This window comes from Pan troglodytes, chromosome 7 (assembly GCF_028858775.2).
Source record: "Pan troglodytes isolate AG18354 chromosome 7, NHGRI_mPanTro3-v2.0_pri, whole genome shotgun sequence".
Taxonomy (NCBI): Eukaryota; Metazoa; Chordata; class Mammalia; order Primates; family Hominidae; genus Pan; species Pan troglodytes.
The window spans coordinates 26,948,860-26,970,741 of NC_072405.2; the positions used below are offsets into that span (position 1 = coordinate 26,948,860).

The following is a 21,882-nucleotide window of genomic DNA, read 5'->3' on the forward strand; positions in this document are numbered from 1 at the left end:
AACAAGGGCCTGGAGCTTCCTAGTCCACCATTGTGCCCCATTTCCCTTTTATTGCTCTAGTCTTAGTGTTATGGGTTTAATTCAGTCCCCACAAGAGAAATTAAAGTACTAACTTCCAGCATTTAGGAATATGACCTTGTTTGGAAATAAGATGATTAAAGAGTGGGCCCTAATCTAACAATATTGATGTCCTTATTAAAGGAAGAAATCTGGACACAGACACACACATACAGAAGGAAGACCCTGAAGCTACCACAGGCTAGGAGAGAGGCATGGAGGAGACTCCCGGTCATGGCCTTCAGTAGGAAACAACCCTATTTTCACCTTGATCTCAGTGATCAAGAACCATGAGACAATAAATCTGGGTTTTTAAAGCCCATTTGTGGCATTTTGTTATGGCAGCCAAAGGAAATGGATATACTTAGATGCTACCTCACCACAGCTTCAGATTAATTTTATCACTTTTGCAGATGGGAGTGTGCCCTAGAGAAGAAAAACTGGGACAACTGTGTCTCAGTACTTGCTCTTCCATAAACTTCACTGGGATCCTGAATAAGCTGCAGCATCTCTCTAGATCTCAGTCTCCTCATATGTAAAATTTGAAGCTTGCTCTAAGTCAGTAAATACAAGCCATGCAAAGCCTGTCCAGGGAGTGGGAGCCCAGGATGAGTAGAAAGGTCTCTGGAATCCCCATTCACTTTCAAAAAACAGCTCTTGGAAGCAGACTGTGGTCTTGAATCCATTCTAGTTCTAGTATTTCATGATTGTAGAACTCTGTTGATATAGACCAATACAAAACCACAACAAAAGATCAGGATATTCCATGTATCTCCATAGCATTGACCCTAAATGGAAACCTATGCTGCTAAGTTTAGGCTAAATACTGCAAAAAGCCTCTCCCCTATGATATGGAGCAGGTACCCCAAGTTTTACCATGAAAACCCTCCACAACAACAAAACTGCATACATTGTTAAGTGATATGGTTTGGCTGTGTCCCCACCCAAATTTCATCTTGAATTGTAGTTCCTGTAATCCCCATGTGTCATGGGAGGGACCAGTGGGAGGTAACTGAATCATGGGAGCAGTTTCCCCCAGGCTACTCATGTGATATTAAGTTCTCGTGAGATCTGATGGTTTTATAAGGCCCTTCACCTTCACTTGGCTCTCATTCTTCTCCTTCCTGCCACCATGTGAAGAAGGACGTGTTTGCTTCCCCTTCTGCCATAACTGTAAGTTTGCTGAGGCCTTCCCACCTCTGCGGAACTGTGAGTCAATTAAACCTCTTTCCTTTATCAATTACCCAGTCTTGGGCAGTTCTTTATAGCAGCACGAGAATGGACTAATACATTAGTAAGACTGGAGGGAAGATGGCAGAAGAAAGCCCTGTTCTTTCCTCTCTATTTAGGAAGCAGAACTAAGTAGCCCCACTGACCTACCTTTGAGTGTCTCAAAAGAGAAACTCGACACTTGCCCCCACTACTTCTTTGGCATCAGGTAAACCACTCTATCCCTTTTGCCTTACTATGTGGCAAACCCAGTGGGGCAGAGCTCACCTCTGATCCTTTAGTTCTGATTTCACAGCCTGTAATATGGTTAGGCTGGGGAGCTCAGCAGGCTTGGTGGCCACTCAGGTCCCAGTCACATTCTCCAGTATAACTTTCTGCAGGTGCCTTGCACTTTGCATTACACAGCAGAGGCTTGACTTCATTTCACTCAGCTCTCTGCTCTGTGTATACACTCCTCTAGCCAGAACATTACAGAAGGGTAGGGGTTATAAATCAGGTCCCAAAGTCCACCTTGTACCGGCAATCATTACCATGATCCCTGTAATTTAATTTCCTCACCTTACAACCAGCCTAGAAGCTAGATGTTACCAAGTCCCTGCTCTCCTCCAGGAAGTAATGCTTGGGAACTGGTATCCCTGGGCATCAGGGCCAGCTGAGTAGTGATGGGAAGGAGCTCTAAGTTGCCAGGCAGTGTGTGCTAGGCAGTGCTGATATCATGATGATTAAGACCCCTCGAGGGGTTCATGATCCAGTAGGGGAAACAGATACACAAAATATTGGGTAATACATTTTTTATAAAATACTATATGTCTCCACAGAGTTGTGTACAAAGCAGTACAGGATCAGAGAGGAGGGAAGAGTCTGTATCAAATATGCTAAATTATAATGCAAGAAATCCTTGTTGGGTGATAGAAATGGGGTGATAAACTATGGTGGTTATTACACAAGTGTGCAAAGTTACAAACATTGGTGTAGCATAAAATTGGTACACTTAAGTGGGTGAATTTTATGGCATAAAAATTACACCTCAATAAAGCAGTTTAAAAAATAAAGGTGGTGGTTGAATGCAGGGGCAGAACACTAAGGTGGCTCACATCTCAATACTGTGATCAGATGATTGCAGGAAAATAAAGCAAAGAATGAACTTATAAAAAATGTGCTGAGTTATCATGGGGTTTCTATTATACCACATCACATTATACCACGAGGCAGGATGAGTTTAAAATGGATCTTTGTCACTTACCAAAAATAAAAAAGAAAGCATGTAGTTAAATTTTAAAATTCTGCTGAAAATATGAATTACATTCTATTCTCTAAAAATACCTTATTTTGACACAGGAATCCTAAAAGTAAAAAAGAGACTATGCTTTATTAAAAATGTTAGGCTTCATCACTAGCCTTTTAATACCAAGAAAAATGCTGCCAGATATGAGAAAGATGTAGGCTAGTAACTTGGCTTTCTAAATAAAGGATCTGACCATATGTACAATGATTGTAGTATGCTTTCCAAACCAAGACAAACTTAACCAATGGTTAAAAAAGTTTCTCAAAATACACTGGGGTCAAGCCACATGTTAGGTATTCCCAAAAGATCTATTGGAAAATTTTTAAGGGGCAACTAAAAATAACTTCCTTCAGTATTCTTGATCTGGCTAAATTTTCTCACCTTTAAAAAATATACATATATGTATAAATTATAATGTACGAGTATATAAATGCTCAATGAAACAACTACTGTCTAAAATGCTCCTCATATACACATTAAAAATCATTCAGAAACTATATTTATTATATTTCATCTTGTATCATTCCTCATCAAACATCAAGCACTTAGCAATTGATATAGAGGATATAAGATTCTCTATCCTTAGCACACTAAGAAAAATGCTTTCTTTACATCCCAGCCTCCATAATTCTTTGCTCCTCAGTGATTCTAAAAATGCTTTAGGACAAGTAGGCTACTAACATAATCACATTCCATCTGCTCACCAACCTGTCTGCTCTGAATATTCTGAAGATAATGTGAAATGAAGATAACAATATTTGTAAAGTACATAACTTTCATCATATTTAGAAATATTTAAGCTTTTCACAATAAAACCCTTAAAATTTCTAAGTATCCATCTCAATCTCATTATCAAGAGAAATGCCACTTAGACATGAAGCAAACAATGTATTGTCATTTTTAAAAAAAAAATTTGGCCTTTTAAAGCTAAGAACTGGGTGGCAAATCTTTCCAGCTTCCTATACACCTGAGTTCAGCTGAGAAAACAAGTACTTAAATCTTAAGTGTGAGCTCAGATTAAGTATGAGATATGCTTTAGGTTCTTGATAAAATTACATTTCACAGAGCCATATGAGAGAGCTGTCCTAGTCCATTTTGTGTTGCTAAAACAGAATTCCACTGGCTAAGGAGTTTATAACGAATGGCGACTTATTTCTTACAGTTCTGGAGACTGGGAAGTCCAAAGTCAAGGGTCCTGAATCTGATGAGGGACTCCCTTGCTACATCATCCCATTGTGGAAGGTGCAAGGGCAAGAAAGTGTGAGAGAGCAAGAGGGCTGTGAACTTGGTTTTATAAGAAACCCACTCCTGCAGTAACAACCTTAATCCATTCATAGCCCTCATGACCTAAGCACCTCTTATGAAGCCTTGCCTAACGGTTGGGGGACATATTCAAACCATAGTATTCTGTCTGTGGCCTCTGAAATACATTCATTTCATCACAATGACCCCAGTTTTAACTCTTTCTAGCACCAACTCAGAAGTCTGAAGTCCAAACTCTGACCTAAATCAGATATAGGTCAATTTGAGGCATGATTCATCCTTAGGCAAATTTCCCACCAGCTGTGGGCCTGTGAAATCAAACAAGTTATCTACTTCAAATACTATGGTGAGACAGACATAGATGCTCCCATTCCAAAAGGGAGAAATAGGCAAGAAAAAAGAATGAACAAAACCCAACTCCAAAACCAAATAGGGAAAACAACATTAAGACTTAAAGCTGGAGAATAGTTTCCTTTGATGTCCCAAATCCTGAAAACACTGGAATTGGGGTTCGGTCCCCAAGGCCTCAGGCAGCCCCAATCCTATGACTTCCCTGGGCTCAGACCACCCAGCAGCTGTCATGGAATACCCCACATCTTTTGAAATCTAGGTAAAGAAAGCCATGCCTCTACAGCTCTTACATTCTGTGTGCCTGCAGAATTAGCACCACATGGATGCTGCTAAGGTTTATGGCTTGTATTTCCTAGAAGAGTGGGCTAAGCTGTAGCTAGGCCGGCTTACACCACGGCTGGGGTAGCCAAGGAATGCTGTGCCAGAATGTGGGGAGCAGAGAACTGAGGGGGCTCTGGTGGAGAGCACCCTGGGCCCATCCCTTGAAACCATTCTGCCCTCCTACACCTCTGGGACTGTGATGGAATGGGCAGCCTCAAAGATCTCTGAAATGTTTTCAGGGGTCATTCTCCCATTGTCTTGATCTCTTGTATCCATAACAATATCTTTGCAAATGGTTGCTTGGCCACAACTGTGGTTTGCTTTCCCAAACATGCTTTATCATTCTTTGTAAGGCCAGGCTGAACATTTTCAAAATCTTTCTTCTGCTTCTCCTTTAATTATCATTCTATCTTTAAGTCATTCCTCTCATATCTTACTGTATGTGGTTAAAAGTAGCTACTTAGCTGCATCAACATTTTGCTTTGAAATTTATTGCACCAGATATCTTAGCTCCTTGCTCATAAATTCTGCCTTCCCTAAAGCCCTTGGGCAAGAACACAATTCAGCCAAGTTCTCTGTGACTTTATAACAAGGACTGTGTTTACTCCAGTTTCAAATACCTTGTTCTTCATTTCTACCTGAGACCTCATCAAAATGGACTTTACTATGCATGTTTCTACTAACATTCTAATTATGATCACTTAAGTAATGTCTAAGAAGTCCCAGATGGTCCTTAAATTTCTTGTCTTCTCCTGAGCCCTCACCGAACTGCCCACAATGCTCCGTTTGCAGCAATCTAGGCTTTTTCTAGCATTCACTTCATAACTGTCCCAGCTTCTGTGGATTACCCAATTCCAAGGCCCCTTCCACATTTTCAGCTTATTGTTATAGCAACAGCCCTAATTCTCGGTACCAATCTTCTGTCGTAGTCTGTTTTGGGTTGCTATGACAGAATTCCACAAACTGCATAATTTAAAATGAACAGAGATTTATTTCTTACAGTATTGGAGGCTGGAAGTTCAAAGTCAAGTAAGGGGCCTGCATCTGGTGAGGGCCTCCTTGCTGGGGTCTTCTCTAACCCCCACCTGCTCTCTTGTGCTTTGCTGCCCTTCTCCTAGTAAGGCAGAAGGTCAAGAAAGCGCAAGAGAGCAAGTTGGGGATCACAGTTGCTTTTAAAACAAAACTACTCTCACGATAACTAACCCACTCCCTTGATAACATTAATCCACTAATTAGGGCAGAGCCCTTTTCCCTTATGACCTAACAGTCTCTAATTAGGTGTTACCTCCTAACACTGCATTGGGGATTAAGTTTCTAGCACATGAACTCTGGGGACACTCTGACACCATAGCAAGAGTCTTCCTTAATTCTAACCACTGAAAATCTTTTTCCTTTAAATACCCAAATCCAGAAGATTAATCCATGTTCAATACCATTTTTAGCTAACAATTTTTTAAATTAAAAATACTTTACTGTAGAAAACTCTAATAATCAATAGCTAACAAAATTAAGTGATCTCAATTCTTTAGTTCAATATTTCCTTCAAGTTAATGGTCAATTTTTCATAACTATGGCATTTCTGTTTCTTTTCTTACAGTCAGGGTGTCTTTGCTGAATATAAATAGAACAATCAAACCAATAATATCCTTTACATAACCACTATACATATATAGATTTAACCTTAGTTATTCTTCGTATAGATTGTCTTGTAAGTTTGTTATGCTAGTACTAACATTAGCATTATTATTTTACCAAGAGTCCAGCGTGACGCAGTATCTGCCATGTTAGGAATTTGAGTACAGTGAAACAGAGAGCAATGACAATGAGAACATTAAATCTCATTCTAGAATTTCAATGAGGTGTAATGAGTATCTAGAAAAGTCATTTAATTGTATGAGCACCTCAAGTGGAGAACTGAGTTTTATTCCTTCTGTTTCTCCCAACAATAAATGAATGCATTATTCCTTCTTTGTAGTCAAATATCTCGTGCAAATAATTTTATCAGTTTTTCCATGGTGAGTTGTCTCTACCTATGACCCTAAATGCCAAGCTCCCTACCTCTCTCTGCACACACTCAAATTAAATTTTTGGTTATATATTTAAAATATATGTTTTATCTATACCATTGTCCAGCTTAATATTTTACCGAGAGTCCAGTATGATGTAGTTTCTGCTGGTTAGGAATATGAGTATAGTCCCATAGACAGCAATGACACTGAGAATGTTATTCTAGTATTTCAAGAGGCACAATAGCAACTTCTTCTTGCCTTAGTTTTCTTGTTAGTAATGATTGCCAACCTATAGATGGCTACATTGAAGTTTAAAATGAAAATTACTTTCATTTTAAAGTTCCCTCATAAATGTCTTCATCCCAAATAACTTTTTCGAGCAAGAAGGTTTTCCTTCATTAATCTACATCTACTATTAAGAAACACTACTCTGATTAACAATTTTATATATCTAGATTCACTAGGGATTAAGGATATACAGTTATTTAATGTAGTAAGTCATTGCAAAAAAGGAAATTACCATGAGTTGCCTTTTTGAAAGAAAATCAAATAATTTTATATCAAGGTAAAAAATATTTTAACAAAAATTAGGAAGAACTCTTTTCATTAGGATGTAAGTTCAATTCTAAAAACTACACACAAGGAATTCCAACTTTTCTTCATGGCTGATTCTAATGTTGGCAAATAAACAAAATGAAGCATTACAACAAAAAAATGAAAAACTTAAATGAAAGGCAACAAATTATATTAAAAAGTGTAAGGTGGTACAACTAAATCAGTCTAAACTAATAGAAAAACTCTTGGGTGAAAAGAAAACGATTCGTCCTTATGAGATTACCATCTCCCACAGAGAAACAACTGAGATTACATTTTAATTAATATGTATTAATACCTAAAATGAAATGAGAATCAATGCTGAGTTAAGTAAAATATGATAAGGGAATCATATAATGAAAGTAAAAGAGCCCTAGAAGGCTTCTTTACTTGGAAAAAAGTTTTCTGAAGAGTTCACAAAACAAAGAGACTTTGGAAGTAGTTACCAATTTCATATTTAGGCCACTGGGTTGAATGAACAATCAAGGTACCCAGATAAAAAACAGGTACTAGTAATCCCATTGCCTCTATCACCCCCCAAGAATACACACAGAGATGTACATGCACACACTCACACCTTCATGGGCAGTGTTAAACATAATGGCAAAGAAGTGGGAGGAAATCTTTGCAAAGTTTTCTCTACTTCCTAATTTCAGCAAATCAGCCAACAAAGAGGCAGCAGTGATTTCCTGAAAACACCAGTCATGATTTAAATTTGCAACAAGGAAATGAAAAGCCAAACTACAAACTGTTGGTATTTAAAACCACACTTTCTAAAGCTCAGGGCTATCATAACACATGACTGGAAGGACAGAAAGATATCAATGTGCTACCACCTCACCTAATTAGCCAGAACAATTTAATATGTGAGGGCAGATGGGAAATAGTTTCACTTATTAGCAAATACAGCAAATGTTTTAAACTGTTATTGTTATAAAATGAGTTGTAGGGCAATATGAAATTGCAGGAAAGATTATTCCACGATGCAAAGTTGTAAAATGCTTATCCAGAGTTAAAAAGAACAAATGTGCTAAATGACAAGCAAGGCCAATGCTGCTGTAACTAAAACATGGAGGGTGCACAAGTGCAGAGGGAATCCAGAAGTTCATTATTTAAAACTGTTTTTTTTTTTTTTTTTGCTGACTTTATTAAAATGAGCCAATACATGATTTTTTTTTTTTTTTTTAAACCAGGATAAGGGAGTGATATGGTTTGGATCTGTGTCCCCGCTCAAATCTCATGCTGGATTGTAATCCCAAATGTTGAAGGTGGGGCCTGGTGGGAGGTGGCTCGATCATAACAGCATTACCCCTTTAGTACTGTTCTCATGATAGTGAGTGAGTGAGTTAAGTCATCATGAGATCTGGTTGTTTAAAGGTATGGGGCACCTGCCCCCTCTCTCTCTTCCTCTTGCTCTGGCCATGTGAAGTGCCAGCTCCCCCTTCACTTTCTGCTGTGATTTAAAGTTTCCTGAGGCCTCCCCAGAAGCTGAGGAGATGCCAGCACCATGCTTCCTGTGTAGCCTGCAGAACCATCAGCCAATTAAACTTCTTTTTATATAAATTACCCAGTCTCAGGTATCATTTATGGCAGTGCCAGAATAAACGAATTCAGAAAAATGGGTCCCAAGAAGTGGGGCATTGCTATAAAAATACCTGAAAATGTAGCAGCAACTTTGGGAACTGGGTAATGGGCAGAGGTTGGAAGAGTGTGGATGGCTCAGAACATGACAGGAAGATGAGGGAAAGTTTGAGACTTCCTAGAGGCTTCTTAAATTGTTGTGACCAAAATGCTGATAGTGATATGGACAATAAAGTCCAGGCTGTGGAGGTATCAGATGGCAATGAGGAACTTATTGGGAACTAAAGCAAAGTTTATGTTTGTTATGCGTAAGCAAAGAACTTGGAGGCACTGTGCCCTTGCCCTAGGGATCTGTGGAACTTTGAACTTGAGAGTGATGATTTAGGGTATCTGGCAGAAGAAATTTCTAAGCAGCAAAGCATTAAAGAAGTAACCTGGCTGCTTCTAACAAACTATGCTTATATGTGCGAGCAAATAAATGACATAAAACTGGAACTTATATCTAAAAGTTTGGAAAATTTGCAGCCTGGCCATGTGAAAATTTGCAGCAGGCTGAAGAAATTTGCTTTACTAAAAGGCAGGCAAGTGCTGATAGCAAGAAAATGGGGAAAATGCCTCAAAGGCATTTCAGAGACCTTCGCAGCAGCCCCTCCTATCACAGGCCTGGAGGCTTAGGAGAGAAGAATGGTTTCATAGGCCAGGCCCAGGGAAGTTTCACTGCCCTATACTACTCCCTGCATCCCAGCCACTCTAGACAGAGCTGTGGCTAAAAGGGCCAAGGTACAGCTCAAGCTGCCACTCCAGAGAGTGTAAGCCATAAGCCTTGGTGGCTTCCACATGGCGTTAAGCCTATGGGTATGCAGAATGCAAGAGTTAAGGCTTCGGAGCCTTTGCCTAGATGTCAGAGAATGTATGGAAAAGCCTGGATATCCAGGCAGACATCTGCTGCAGGGGTGGAACCCTCTTGGAGAACCTCTACTAGGGGAGTGCAGAAGAGAAACGTGGGGTTGGTGCCCCAACAAAGAGTCCCCAATGGGTCACTGCTTAGTGGAGCTGTGAGAAGAGGGCTACCATCCTCCAAACCCCAGAATGGTAGAGCCCCCAGCAGTTTGCACCCTGCACCTGGAAAAGCCATAGGCACTCAACGCCAGCCCATGAGAGCAACCGCAGGCACTGAACTCTGGAAAAGCCACAGGGGCAGAGCTGCCCAAGGCCTTGGGAGCCCACTCCTCACAACAGTGTGCCCTGACTATAAGAAATGGAGTCAAAGCAGGTTATTATTGGAGCTTTAAGATTTAATGACTGTCCTGCCGGGGTTTCGGACTTGCACAGTGCCTGTAGCCCCTTTCTTTTGGCTGCTTTCTTCCTTTTGGAACAGGAGTATTTAGCCAATGCCTGTACCCCCATTGCATCTTGGGAGTAACTAATTTGTTTTTAATTTTACAGGCTCATAGGCACAAGCGACTAGGCTTGTCTCAGATAAGAGTGAGTTAAGGCTGAAACGAGTTAAGACTTTGAGGGACTGTTGGGAAGGCATGACTGTATTTTGCAATGTGAGAAGGACATGAGATTTTAGAGGGGCCAGGGATGGAATGATATGGTTTGGATCTGTGCTCCCACACAAATCTAATGTTGAATTGTAATCCCCACTGTTGGAGGTGGGATCTGGCGGTAAGTGATTGGATCATGGGGGAAGATTTCCCCCTTTGGTGCCGTTCTCATGGTAGTGAGTAAGTTATTGTGAGATCTGGTTGTTTAAAAGTGTGGCACTTCCACCCCACCCTGCTCTGGCCATGTGAAGTGCTGACTCCCTCTTTGCCTCCTGTCATGACTGAAAGTTTCCTGAGGCTTCCCCAGAAGCTGAGCAGATGCTAGCATCATACTTCCTGTACGGCCTGCAGACTGTGAGCCAATTAAACCTCTTTTGTTTATAAATTACCCAGTCTTAAGTATTGCTTTATAGCAGTGCAAGAACAGACTAAAACAGGGAGATTTCTTACAATTTGTAAACACTGTTGTAGAAAGCAGCAGTAAACATGAAAGTCAAAGGATGAAAGAGAAGAACATTAATTTTCCTAATAGACAATACTGAACTTACTTTATTTTCCTATTTGTGTTAATTGTTGTATTTTCTGAAGATCCTCATGCAGATACATTTTAAACAATTCCAACATAAGATATAAACTCCCATATCCACCTCAACTCACCTCATCCTACGCCATCCCAATCACAAAGAGTAATTACTCATTTTGTTTATCACTTAGACTGGAAATTTTTTAAAGCCAAGAAAAATGCCTCAATGCCTTGTATAGTTTTTTCCTCCCCAAATTATCAGCAGGCTGCATGATGCAAGTAGTTCAACAAATAGATGCTTCACTAATAATGAACAATTGAGCAAAGGAACTTGGAAACGCAAATGGTCATGGTCCTATATGACGTAGCTGAGACCTTCCACAAATCAATTTGACTCACTGCACTCTTCATTACAATTTTTGTATTTTTATCTTTGTACAGTCCTCCCTCTCCCCTCAATCTCAGATTGTGTTCTCATTAGGCAAGGATCTGTGTCTTATTCATATTTGTTATCTAGGGCACAGCACGGGACCAGGCACAGGAGAAGCTGGATAGAGATTGCAGAATAGATGAATAAATAAATGATCCTTGCTACTAACTTAAGGAAAAACTCTAGTAATTCTATGAGCATTTAATGAGACTAGCAAATTGATACACCATTCTCTTAATGTGCACTGTATCAAAGGCTAGCACAGAAACATTCAGACTCAATCTCTGCTCTTCAAAGACTTTATAAGACGGGGTGGCTACAGAGATGCCAGGCAGCATGGTGGTGCCATAGGAGGCCATAACAGCTGGGAAAAATCCTAGCCTTCCCACCATACTGGACTTGGACCTATTGATGAACACTTCTTGACTTAATTTTCCCCATATATAAAGTAACAACAATGGACTACATAAGTACCTTTCAAAAAATTTTTAAAGAACATATACCTTAAAAATATTAAATAGAACCCTATACATACATTCAAAAGAGATATAAGTGGAGCTGTTTTGATCAGTTGAACTAGGCATAATACTTAAGGAAGCAGAACTGGGTCCCCAACAATTTTCAGACACACTCCCAGGTAAGGCCCCAAGGCATCTCCCTGTAACCCAAGGTTACACTGAACCCAGTCAGAAAACCAATGATATAAAAACCTATAAGGTTTATAACAGTTATAACATTCTCCGGTTCTAACATTCAATAATTCTATCGTGATTTCCTCTAAGGTTCTAACATCCACATCAAGATGCCTCCTGCGCAAGTCTTCCATGCATTATCCTACAAACTTTGCAGCATCACCACCTTTCCTTTAACTATTTTCTAAACTACACATTGTAGGGTTATCTTTTAAGAAATGTGGTTCCTTCATTACCATTAACATCCTTTCTATAGCCTTTTATGGAGCCTTCATTACATATAAACACTATGATCAGCAACAGAGGAGATAAAGGGACAAATCCAGACATGTATCATTTCCTTAAAGAGCTTACAATCTAATGGCACGTTACTACAAATAACCATAATGGGGTGTAGAAACTGCTGGTGTCATTAGATAAAGTAAAATGGAAGCTTAAGGCTGAGATCATACTTCTGGTTAGCAAGATCAGAAAAAACTTCAAGAAAACAGATGGAATAGGAGCTGGACTGTGAAGGATGATAGGCTTTGAACATAAAAGGATTATGGGACACAGGTTCCTAGCAGAGGTGACTTCACGAACACTGAATGGAGAACAAAATCAATTATTGGCAGAACGTGAAGGGCCTAATTAAAGTTTTACAGCACATAGGAACTTCACAGAGGTTAAAGTACAGGGAAGACTGGAGACAGAAGGCCTTGTTGAGGAGGCAAACACTATAAATGCCTGAAAAACAAAAGAATGGCAGCAGTGAAGAGGAAAGATGCTGTTTGGAGCCATTTCTGCAGGGGTTCGAAGTGGTGGCGTGGGAGGGTGTCAAAGATGATGTAAAGGCTAAAATCCAGGTAAGCCGGAAACACTGGTGTCATTAACAGAAATGGAGCACACACGACAAGTTTGGAGACAGATGATGAGCGCTAAGTGCCAGCAGAAACATCCTGCAGGAAAATGCAAACACTGAATTGAAACTTGGGAAAGAGGTCAGAGCTGTATATATATAGGAAGAATTTTTACAGAAATGGCAGAAGTTTTAAGAGTGAATTGCAATTGCTGAGGAGGAGACTACATTGGAAGAAGAGAATTCTAAGTGTCCATCTAACACTAAGGGATAATACGAGGAAAATGGGTCAGAGAAAGTCTAGTTAGAGAGGTATGGGAGAAACGGGAGAGCACAGTGTTATAAATAATTATATCCATGTACATATACTTTTATCAAGGAAAAAGCTTAGTGTTTTTTTTTTTTTTTTTGAGACCAAGTCTCACTCTGTCACCCAGGCTGGGGTATAGTGGCACAATCTCAGCTCACTGCAACCTCTGCTTCTTGGGTTCAAGCAATTCTCCTGCCTCAGCCTCCTGAGTAGCTGGGATTACAAGTGCACGCCACCACGCCCAGCTAATTTTTGTATTTTTAGTAGAGATGAAGTTTCACCATGTTGGCCAGGCTGGTCTCGAACTCCTGACCTCAAGTGATCCACGCTCCTCAGCCTCCCAAAGTGTTGGGATTACAGGCGTGAGCCACCGTGCCCAGCTGCTTAGTTCCTTTTCTAAAGGATCACATACACTGATACATGTCAGTGTTCTCAGAATTGTGTTCTAAATAAAAAGCACCAGTTTTAGTAGACGTTAAAAGGTGCTTTAAGATAAAAATAAGATTCAGTGATTTAATAAATTGGGGTATTGGCCATTTATTTCCTACAGAAATTCAAAATGTACATCAGGTTTTTAAATTCAAATTTCTCCTGCAGAAATTCAAGATGTACGTTGATTGAACAGGCTGATAACAGAGAGATCTGTTTAATTTTGTTTGAGCTGGCATTTATTTCAAGACTTAGTTGACCCATAATCCCTTTGTTTTATATCTGCTTGATAGAGCAGTACTTCTTCCACAGGAGGAAACATTGAAATATGGCAAAACTCAGAAATTTACAGAATATTAGAACTAGAAAAAATACTTGTGATCATTTCATCCAATTCCTTCATTTTATAGGTGAAGATAGAAAGTTAATTATATGATAACCACTATAGTGTCTTCTTCTAATTCTTGACAACGTATAAAAATGTAGTCTATGTATATGCATATGAACAAGAGAGAAAAAGGAAAAAAGACAAAAAAAGAAAGAAATTGGGGCTTTGAAAGCTACAGCATCAGGCATCAATTGAATAGCAACTTGCCTTATGTTCAGTGTTTTCAAACATTTCAGTATCATCCTGAAGGTTACATGAGACTCAATAATTGCTCAGTCTTGCAAAAGAGGAAACTGAGGACTACAGGTTAACTTGGTCAGTGAACCAGCTACTACATGAAAAAGCTGTAATTCACAACAAAATTTATCTGACTCTGAAATCCAGGCTTCTGAACAAGATGCTCTGCTAACTTCACAAGAAGAAGCCAGTTACTGGGTAAACTCCCGCCCCTCCACCCTTGGGTAACACGCAAGACATAGCTTTCTTGCATCAAACTCTGACTACCTATAAATGAATAAATAAAATCTGCTGTAACAAATTCAAAAAAAAAAACCTAGATTTACAAAACAGGTCCTCAAGAGTATATGTATTTGTTTTTAAAATAACTTCATAAAAGAATCTTCAATGTATTCTCTTGCCCAGAGTGAATATGATGATGCCATTTTTATTTATTTTCTCTAGACTGCATATTCTGCGTATGTCAGGATGTCCTTTTTGCATTTCATCAAGATTCTTACTATATCCTTCACAAAATTTTCCTATCAAACCCACTTTTGTTCATGAGAAATAAGCCTAAAGAAGAATGATCACCTTTGATAGTAGACCATGAATTCTTAATGATCAGTCTTCCTTGAAATAGCACGCTGCCTTTAAATAAGTCTCATCACGAATATACATACAGACACATAAGCCATACATATATGTATGCAAATATTAAAGTCTTAACTTTTGACTCCCTAACTTGCAATAGGACCATGACTCTACAGTGAGTAGACGCAATTCAAGTGGTGCTGATACTTCAAAAATAAATTCCTGCACATTATATGTAATACATAGTCAACTACTAACCCATGTTCCTCCAACGTGCAGATAACAGAACAAGTTTTATCTCCCAAGTTATGATTCTGTAAACCCGAGTTCATCGTAGAATGCTGTGTTAGGTCACGTGGTAAAACAATACTTATGAATACTTAGTAAAAATAAAAAATAAAATCCACAAAGTTCTAATTACAAAAAACACATTTTGACCTAATATCCTGGTAATGTGATTAAAAATTTCATATTCTTCCATAATAATTTTATAAAAATTAAAATTTTGAACTGCTATATTGATTAGCGAAATTTTAACAACAGTGGTATTGTTCTACGTAGACCTAGGTGTACTTCATCTTTAATAGTATTTCTCAAAGTATGTACCCTGAAACACTATATTTTACTGTCAAAGAGAATCAGGAAACATTACACATTCTATTCCTCTCTTGGGGACTGATAACACACATTGGCATTGGATAAGCTCCTAGAAGTTCTGAGGTTTAAATAAGCTTTATTCAATCCATCATCTCCCAAGCTTGTTCCATTCAGAGAACCTTTTTTTGGTTGCTGTTGTTGTTTTGTGCTTAGTATCTATCAGTGTCCTAGTATGATTAGTATCATAGGAAATAAACCTGAAAAGCCATGATCTATGATGATAGGAAGTAGATAATTAAAATAAGTGGGTGATACCAAAACCATTTGTATTACATTTTGGAATACACGCTATTCATCAGCAGATTTTTCTTTTAGAATGTTACTTTTTAAAAGATAAATTTAAGGCCGGGCGCGGTGGCTCACTCCTGTAATCCCAGCACTTTGGGAGGCCGAGGCAGGCGGATCACGAGGTCAGGAGATCGAGACCATCCTGGCTCACACTGTGAAACCCCGTCTCTACTAAAAATGCAAAAAAAAAAAATTAGCTGGGAGTGGTAGTGGGCACCTGTAGTCCCAGCTACTCAGGAGGCTGAGGCAGGAGAATGGCGTGAACCCAGGAGGCAGAGCTTGCAGTGAGCCGAGATTGCGCCACTGCACTCCAGCCTGGGCGACAAAGCCAGACTCCGCCTCAAAAAAAAAAAAAATTAAAAGATAATTAATTACCTACAGGTACAGCAACCATTTTAAAAGCAGAATAGGAACACACTGAGTACTAAAAAACCACAGGATACTCTGGGTTTACTTGTATAAAACCGAAATAGGTTTTACTTGTATCTGGGTTTACTTGTATAAAGCCAAAGTAGGTAAGACACTTGGTGTAAAATGAGAATTGGCAATGCATATTTAATCCTTCTCTAAGATCACTTCCAAGGCATAAAGACAGTAGGAAAAAAGTGAGTAGTTCATTATTAAAAGGCTGACGTCCAGCACACTTACACTGCCCATTCAAGCTTCTCATTCTTGATTGAGTTGTACAGAGCCTGTAAAGAGAGAAAATGAGATCAAATTATTCTTTCCATTCTGTTCCACATTTTGAATTCAGCAAATGACCAAGTAATTCCTTCATAAAAGGATAGGCACGAAGCCCCCCTTGTCAGTCACCTTGGTTTTAGAAAGGTGAAGAATACATGGGGAGGCAAATGAGCATTGGGTGAACAACGAACGTTTCATGAAACAAAGAGACTTTCACAAAGTTAAAACTGTCTTGTATCAATAAGGCACAGTACTGTACTATGTTTCATTATAGTAAAATATTAGGATGTGATTAAAATTATACTGTGCATGCTATTTCTCATATTGAAAATATGGTCTTGTAGTTTCACTCAGTTGGACAGTGGAGTACTCATACTTTTTTCTTTTCTTCTTTTTTTTCAGACGGAGTCTCACTCCATTGCCCAGGCTGGAGTGCAACGGCACAATCTTGCCTCACTACAACCTCTGCCTCCTGGGTTCAAGTGATTCTCTTGCTTCAGCCTCCCGAGTAGCTGGGATTACAGGCGTGTGCCACCACACCTGGCTAATTTTTGTATTTTTAGTAGAGACGGGGTTTCACCATGTTGGTCAGACTGGTCATGAACTCCTGATCTCAGGTGATCCACCCGCCTCAGCCTCCCAAAGTGCTGGGATTAGAGGCATGAGCCACTGCGCCTGGCTGCTTTTTTTTTTTTCATTAATGAAAGAAATAGAATTGTTTTCATGGCAAATTAAAGAGTAAGATACATGGTAGGGGGACTGAAGCCAGACATGGAAAAGCATCTTAGAATAGTTTTAGAGTTTCGATACCACTGACTTAAACAGTTTTTATTATAAATGTAACATCCCAATTCTGCCTTACAGTTAAGTATTACATTGTGGGTGTGTGTGGTTGTGGCAGATTGGATAAAAAGCTTCTTTAGACCCTTGGTAACAATAATGGTAAAGTCAGCACAAGACTGCCACCCTGATCCTCCCAGCTCTAGCATTACAAAGGTCCTTGTAGTGAGCTTGTTCCACTATACCAACTACCGAGAAACATTTTTTTAAGAGACAGGGTGTTGCTGTGTTGCCCAGGCTGCAGTGCAGTGACTATTCACAATCATGATAATAGTGCACAACAGCCTCAAACTCCAGGGCTCAAGTGATTCTCCTGCCTCAGCTTCCTGAACAGCTGGGACTACAGGCATATGCCACAGTGTCTAGCTTTACCTTTGAATTTTAAGTAAGATGTTATAAGGAACACACAAATGCATTTCTAAGGTACAAAACCACAAGAGCAAATTATATTTAACAAAATAACGGTATGCATAACAATATGATGATGATGTTGGAACATTTTTCCTCAAAGAATGACTTGGATCAATTAGAACTTGAAGGCTTAGCCAAGAGTTCATTTACTCTGAGATAGAAAAAAGGGGGATCACATGTCATCTAACCTCTTGTCTTTCAAACGAGAAAAGGCAGGTTCAGAAAGTTGTCCAAGCAGCACAGCAGAGCGGAACTGCCTTGTATTTCTATCCTTTCACCCTTAACATTGTCTCATTCAAGTGTTTACATGTGTGTAAGCAAACAATACACACCAATAGTGAATTCACTTTTCAGCAAAATACTTCCAAATTCAGTACAAATTTATTTAAGTTGTAGAATTTATATTATTTACGACTCAATAAGTGTATTCTTAGCCAGTATCTTGACAAACTTCATGAAAGTTCTCAATTGTGGCTTTAATAGTCAATTCAACTATTGAAATATTACAGTAGCTAATAAAAACCAGGTCATATTTTATATTTTTCAGGACATGATAGGTATTCTCAAACACAAAACGGATAGAAGATACAATTAAAATATGGAGTATACTGAGGCACAAAGACCATGCTATAAATTGGATATTTGTTTTGAAGAACTCAGGATTACTGAAGAGATCCAATCTATGATATAGTTAATGTATCAGGAGGCTGAACACCTATAGAAGTGCAGAGAGAGTTGAAATCTGGCTCAAATCTCAGGAGGGCTTTCGTTGGATAAACGCCTTTTAAATGAATTATATTACTTGCATGAGCCATTTTGAACCCACAAGTAACAGTGGGCTGAGAAACTACAAATGAAAAGAGACAGATCATTAAAGGTTCTTTAGATGCTACTATCATACTCAATATTACCCAGAGTAATTCACAATGTGGCAAAGATTTTTTAAAAATCTGTTCATAAAGGTAGACAGTTTAAATGACAGCTAAACATCTAAAATTTTTCTAATACATTCATTTCTGTTCTAGCACAAATTTTTTCAAATACTTTTTCCCTCAAGAATATTTTGTTTAAAGAGAAGTAGAATTGTAAATTTAAAAATTCTTGCTATTCAATCAGTCAGATATCTCATGAAGATAATCTATTATAAAGCATCTTGCCGAATTCCACAGACTTACAGTATTGCAGGTCAAGTCCTCTCACTGTGTAAATACCATAGAATAGATTTTTTTTTGTAGCATGCCGAATCCAAACAGTGGGTGTCATCCCTATTCTTTTCAACTGCAAAATTGCAAAGAATTTTCCTTGTTCTTTGTAGTGCTTTATCACAATTCAATATTTTTCTTAATAAAAGGAAGACGCTTTACAAATGCATCCATAACTTAAATACACTCTCAACACAACTTCCCATCTTTTTATCTACTCAGCCTAGTTAAGAAATGAATTCCCTTGATTCTTCTTTATCTCTAGCCTGGCAGTCATTACTTCCTTTCCCGTGTAGCCTAGACGTCATAGTCTCTCACCTCCACCAGTCTAGTTAGTATCTTCGATTTCTTTGTTCTGCTGTTGTTCATGAAAATATTAATAGATACTATACAATTCTTTTTTTTTTTTTTTTTTTGAGGCAGGGTCTTGCTTGGTCACCCGGGCTGGAGTACAGTGGTGCTGTCATAGCTCACTGCAGCCTCAAAATCCTGGGCTCAAGGGATCCTCTTGCCTTAGCCTTCTAAGTAGCTGTGGTTACACCTATATAACTCTTGATCAATCCTACTCTGATTTCTCCATATGAAAATCCTACAGATTAGTTAAGATTTCTTTTACTTTCAAATGTCAAATACCTAAACACTACCTTAAGGGTAAGGAGGCCTAATAATTAATGTAGTCAGATCATAAAAAAGTATGCTGTAGTAGCCTCAGGGATCCAGGAATTTCTCTCTCATCTCAATTCGCCTCTTTCTACCCCAACCATCTGCAGTCCTTGTTTCTCCACTACACAAGAAACACATCCAAAACAAGCAACACCTTTTCACAGCTTGTCTCTCTCAATAGTAACAACAACAAACTAGTTATTTCTCCCAGCTCCACTATGAAAGTTCCCAGGAGAGGTTCAGTTCACCTATCCTTCCCATAGACAGATCTGTGTGGCTAGGAGAAAGTTCTATGACTCGGCCCATCTCTGAAGCCAAGGGGACTAGGGGGTTGTGGGGAGGTGGGTATTAATGAAGGGTAGCACTGACCTAGCCACTAATAATCCTCCTGAACTTCGCAGCCTCCCCAATTTGTATGTGACTAATTCAGCACTACTAGAGAAAATTAAACAATAGAACAAATTAATGCCATTGAATATTCATCAACTCAAACTTCAGCAGGGTCTTCATTCATGAGCCTCTTGCCATCTCCTCTAAAATGCATCTGCACTAGCACCTATTTCTCCTTTCTGATGGTAAGGGAAGAACCAACAAAATGGGATTTCAGAACTGAACTCAGAGATCATGAAACAAAGGTTTCCTTATACGGATGAGGAAATGAAATCCCATGTTAATTAACTTCTCTCCACATTCCATAACTTGTTTTTCACAAACACTGACTCAAGTAAATAACACTTCATGTTTACATCAACTAAGTACATTGTGTCCTCCTAAGACCAAACCTTATAGCATCGTATATGCCTGGCCAAAGTCAGAGCCCAGTTGAAAAGATAATAAGACTTGTGCCTCTCTTAGAATATATTCAAATAATCTGGTAATGTTCTATTCTTAAAAGATGAGCTTTAAAGAGCCACCGTTGCTAGGACACATGCTTGAAGTGCCTTTGTCAGTGAGGATGATGGGCTGGCTGCACTGATCCTATACTCTTAGTCCATTTAGGACCAAAGGCATTTGTCATGAGAATGGCTAAAACTGGAGGCATAGTCTATGGCTGAGAAAAACAACTTATCTCCAGCTATGTGACGGGTTATCTGGCCTAGCCCCGAGAGGGCAGGGTTTGGGGAGAAACAATGCTATGGACTGGTAGTTAGAGCTAAGTGGAGAAAGTTACCACATGGACCTTAATGGGACAGGGCAGCCCACATGAATACATACAGTGAAGCGATAACTCACTGTGGAAGGCTGAAGAATGGCACCCCCAATGTCCAGGTCCCAATCTCTAGAACTTGTGAATGTTACCTTATATGGCAAAAACTTTAAAGATGTGATTAAGTTAAAGAACTTGAGATGGGGAACGTACGTGGGTGGGCTCTAAATGCAATCACAAGTGTCTTTATAGAAGGCAGACGGAGATTTAAGAAAGAAAAGAAGGCATCATGAAGAGGAATATGGAAATTAGAGTAATACACACGTAAGTCAAAGAATGCTGGCGACCACCAGAGGTTAGAAGAGGCGAGGAAGAGACTTTTCCCCTGAACCCTCCAGAGGGTAAAAAGCCCTGTTGACCTCTTGATTTCAGACTTCTGGCCTCTGCAATTGTGAGAATGCATTTCTGTTTTTTAAGACACCAAGTTTGTGGTAATTTGTTTCAGCAGCCCGAGGAAACTAATACTCTAGCGTACTAGAGAATAGCAGATACCTAGCAAAGAATGACGATATACCCTCAGGTGGATTTCAGGAAATAGTTCCAGGGTCAGTCCCTAGGACAAACAGTCTTTCCCCACAGTGGTCTTATCTAAAGATGTGACGGTGCACGCGAAAATCAACCGAGGAATTTTTAAAAACACTGATTATTGTGCCCTGTCCTAGATCTACCACATCAGCTCCTTGGATGAGGAAACTGCGTGAATATTTCTAAATGCTCCACATGTAACTCTGATTGGAAGCCTTGGTTAAAAAATCACTGCTTTGCAAGCTTACCCATCTTTTATCTAACTGCAATTTCTGTAACTTAACCCCAGAGCCAGATCACAACCACACACCTCTCTCGACACTAGCCAGGACAGAATGACTCTTTGAATTTGAAGATCATCATTTTTAAGAATGAGAAAGCAAAGAAAATTGCTTAAATTACAGAGGTAAACATATTCTGGTCTAAATTTACTTTTAAGTCTTTGTTCCTCACTTTTGGTTGCTTCTCAGAGACGATAAAATGCAATTTTATTCAAGGCTTTAGTGCTGTCATTGCCAGCCCACACAGGGCTCTCTGAAGCTTTTCTACATTACCATGCATTGTGTAACTGTGAGTCTCTCTTTCTCTCTCCAACATATTTTGCACAGTTGATGGAATTCGTGTATTTTAGTTCAATCATCACTAAACTCCAATTAATTTTTTTCTCTGCGGTTCCTGAATCATTATGAAAAGTATGGAGGATATCACAGCTTCCAGTTTCAGTGAAACTGACAGTGACCGCAG

At 39.1% G+C, this 21,882-nt stretch overlaps 1 protein-coding gene across 23 annotated transcripts in view; it reads right to left on the reverse strand.

Moving 5' to 3' along the window:
- Positions 1–21,882, reverse strand: part of PSD3 (pleckstrin and Sec7 domain containing 3) — a 728,752-nt gene that overhangs the window by 110,570 nt on the left and 596,300 nt on the right. For all 23 annotated transcript variants that reach the window (XM_063816241.1, XM_024345060.3, XM_024345058.3 and 20 more), the window contains one exon: positions 16,255–16,298. In XM_063816241.1, the coding sequence (XP_063672311.1) occupies positions 16,255–16,298 (44 nt within the window). The remainder of the gene's footprint in view (positions 1–16,254; positions 16,299–21,882) is intronic.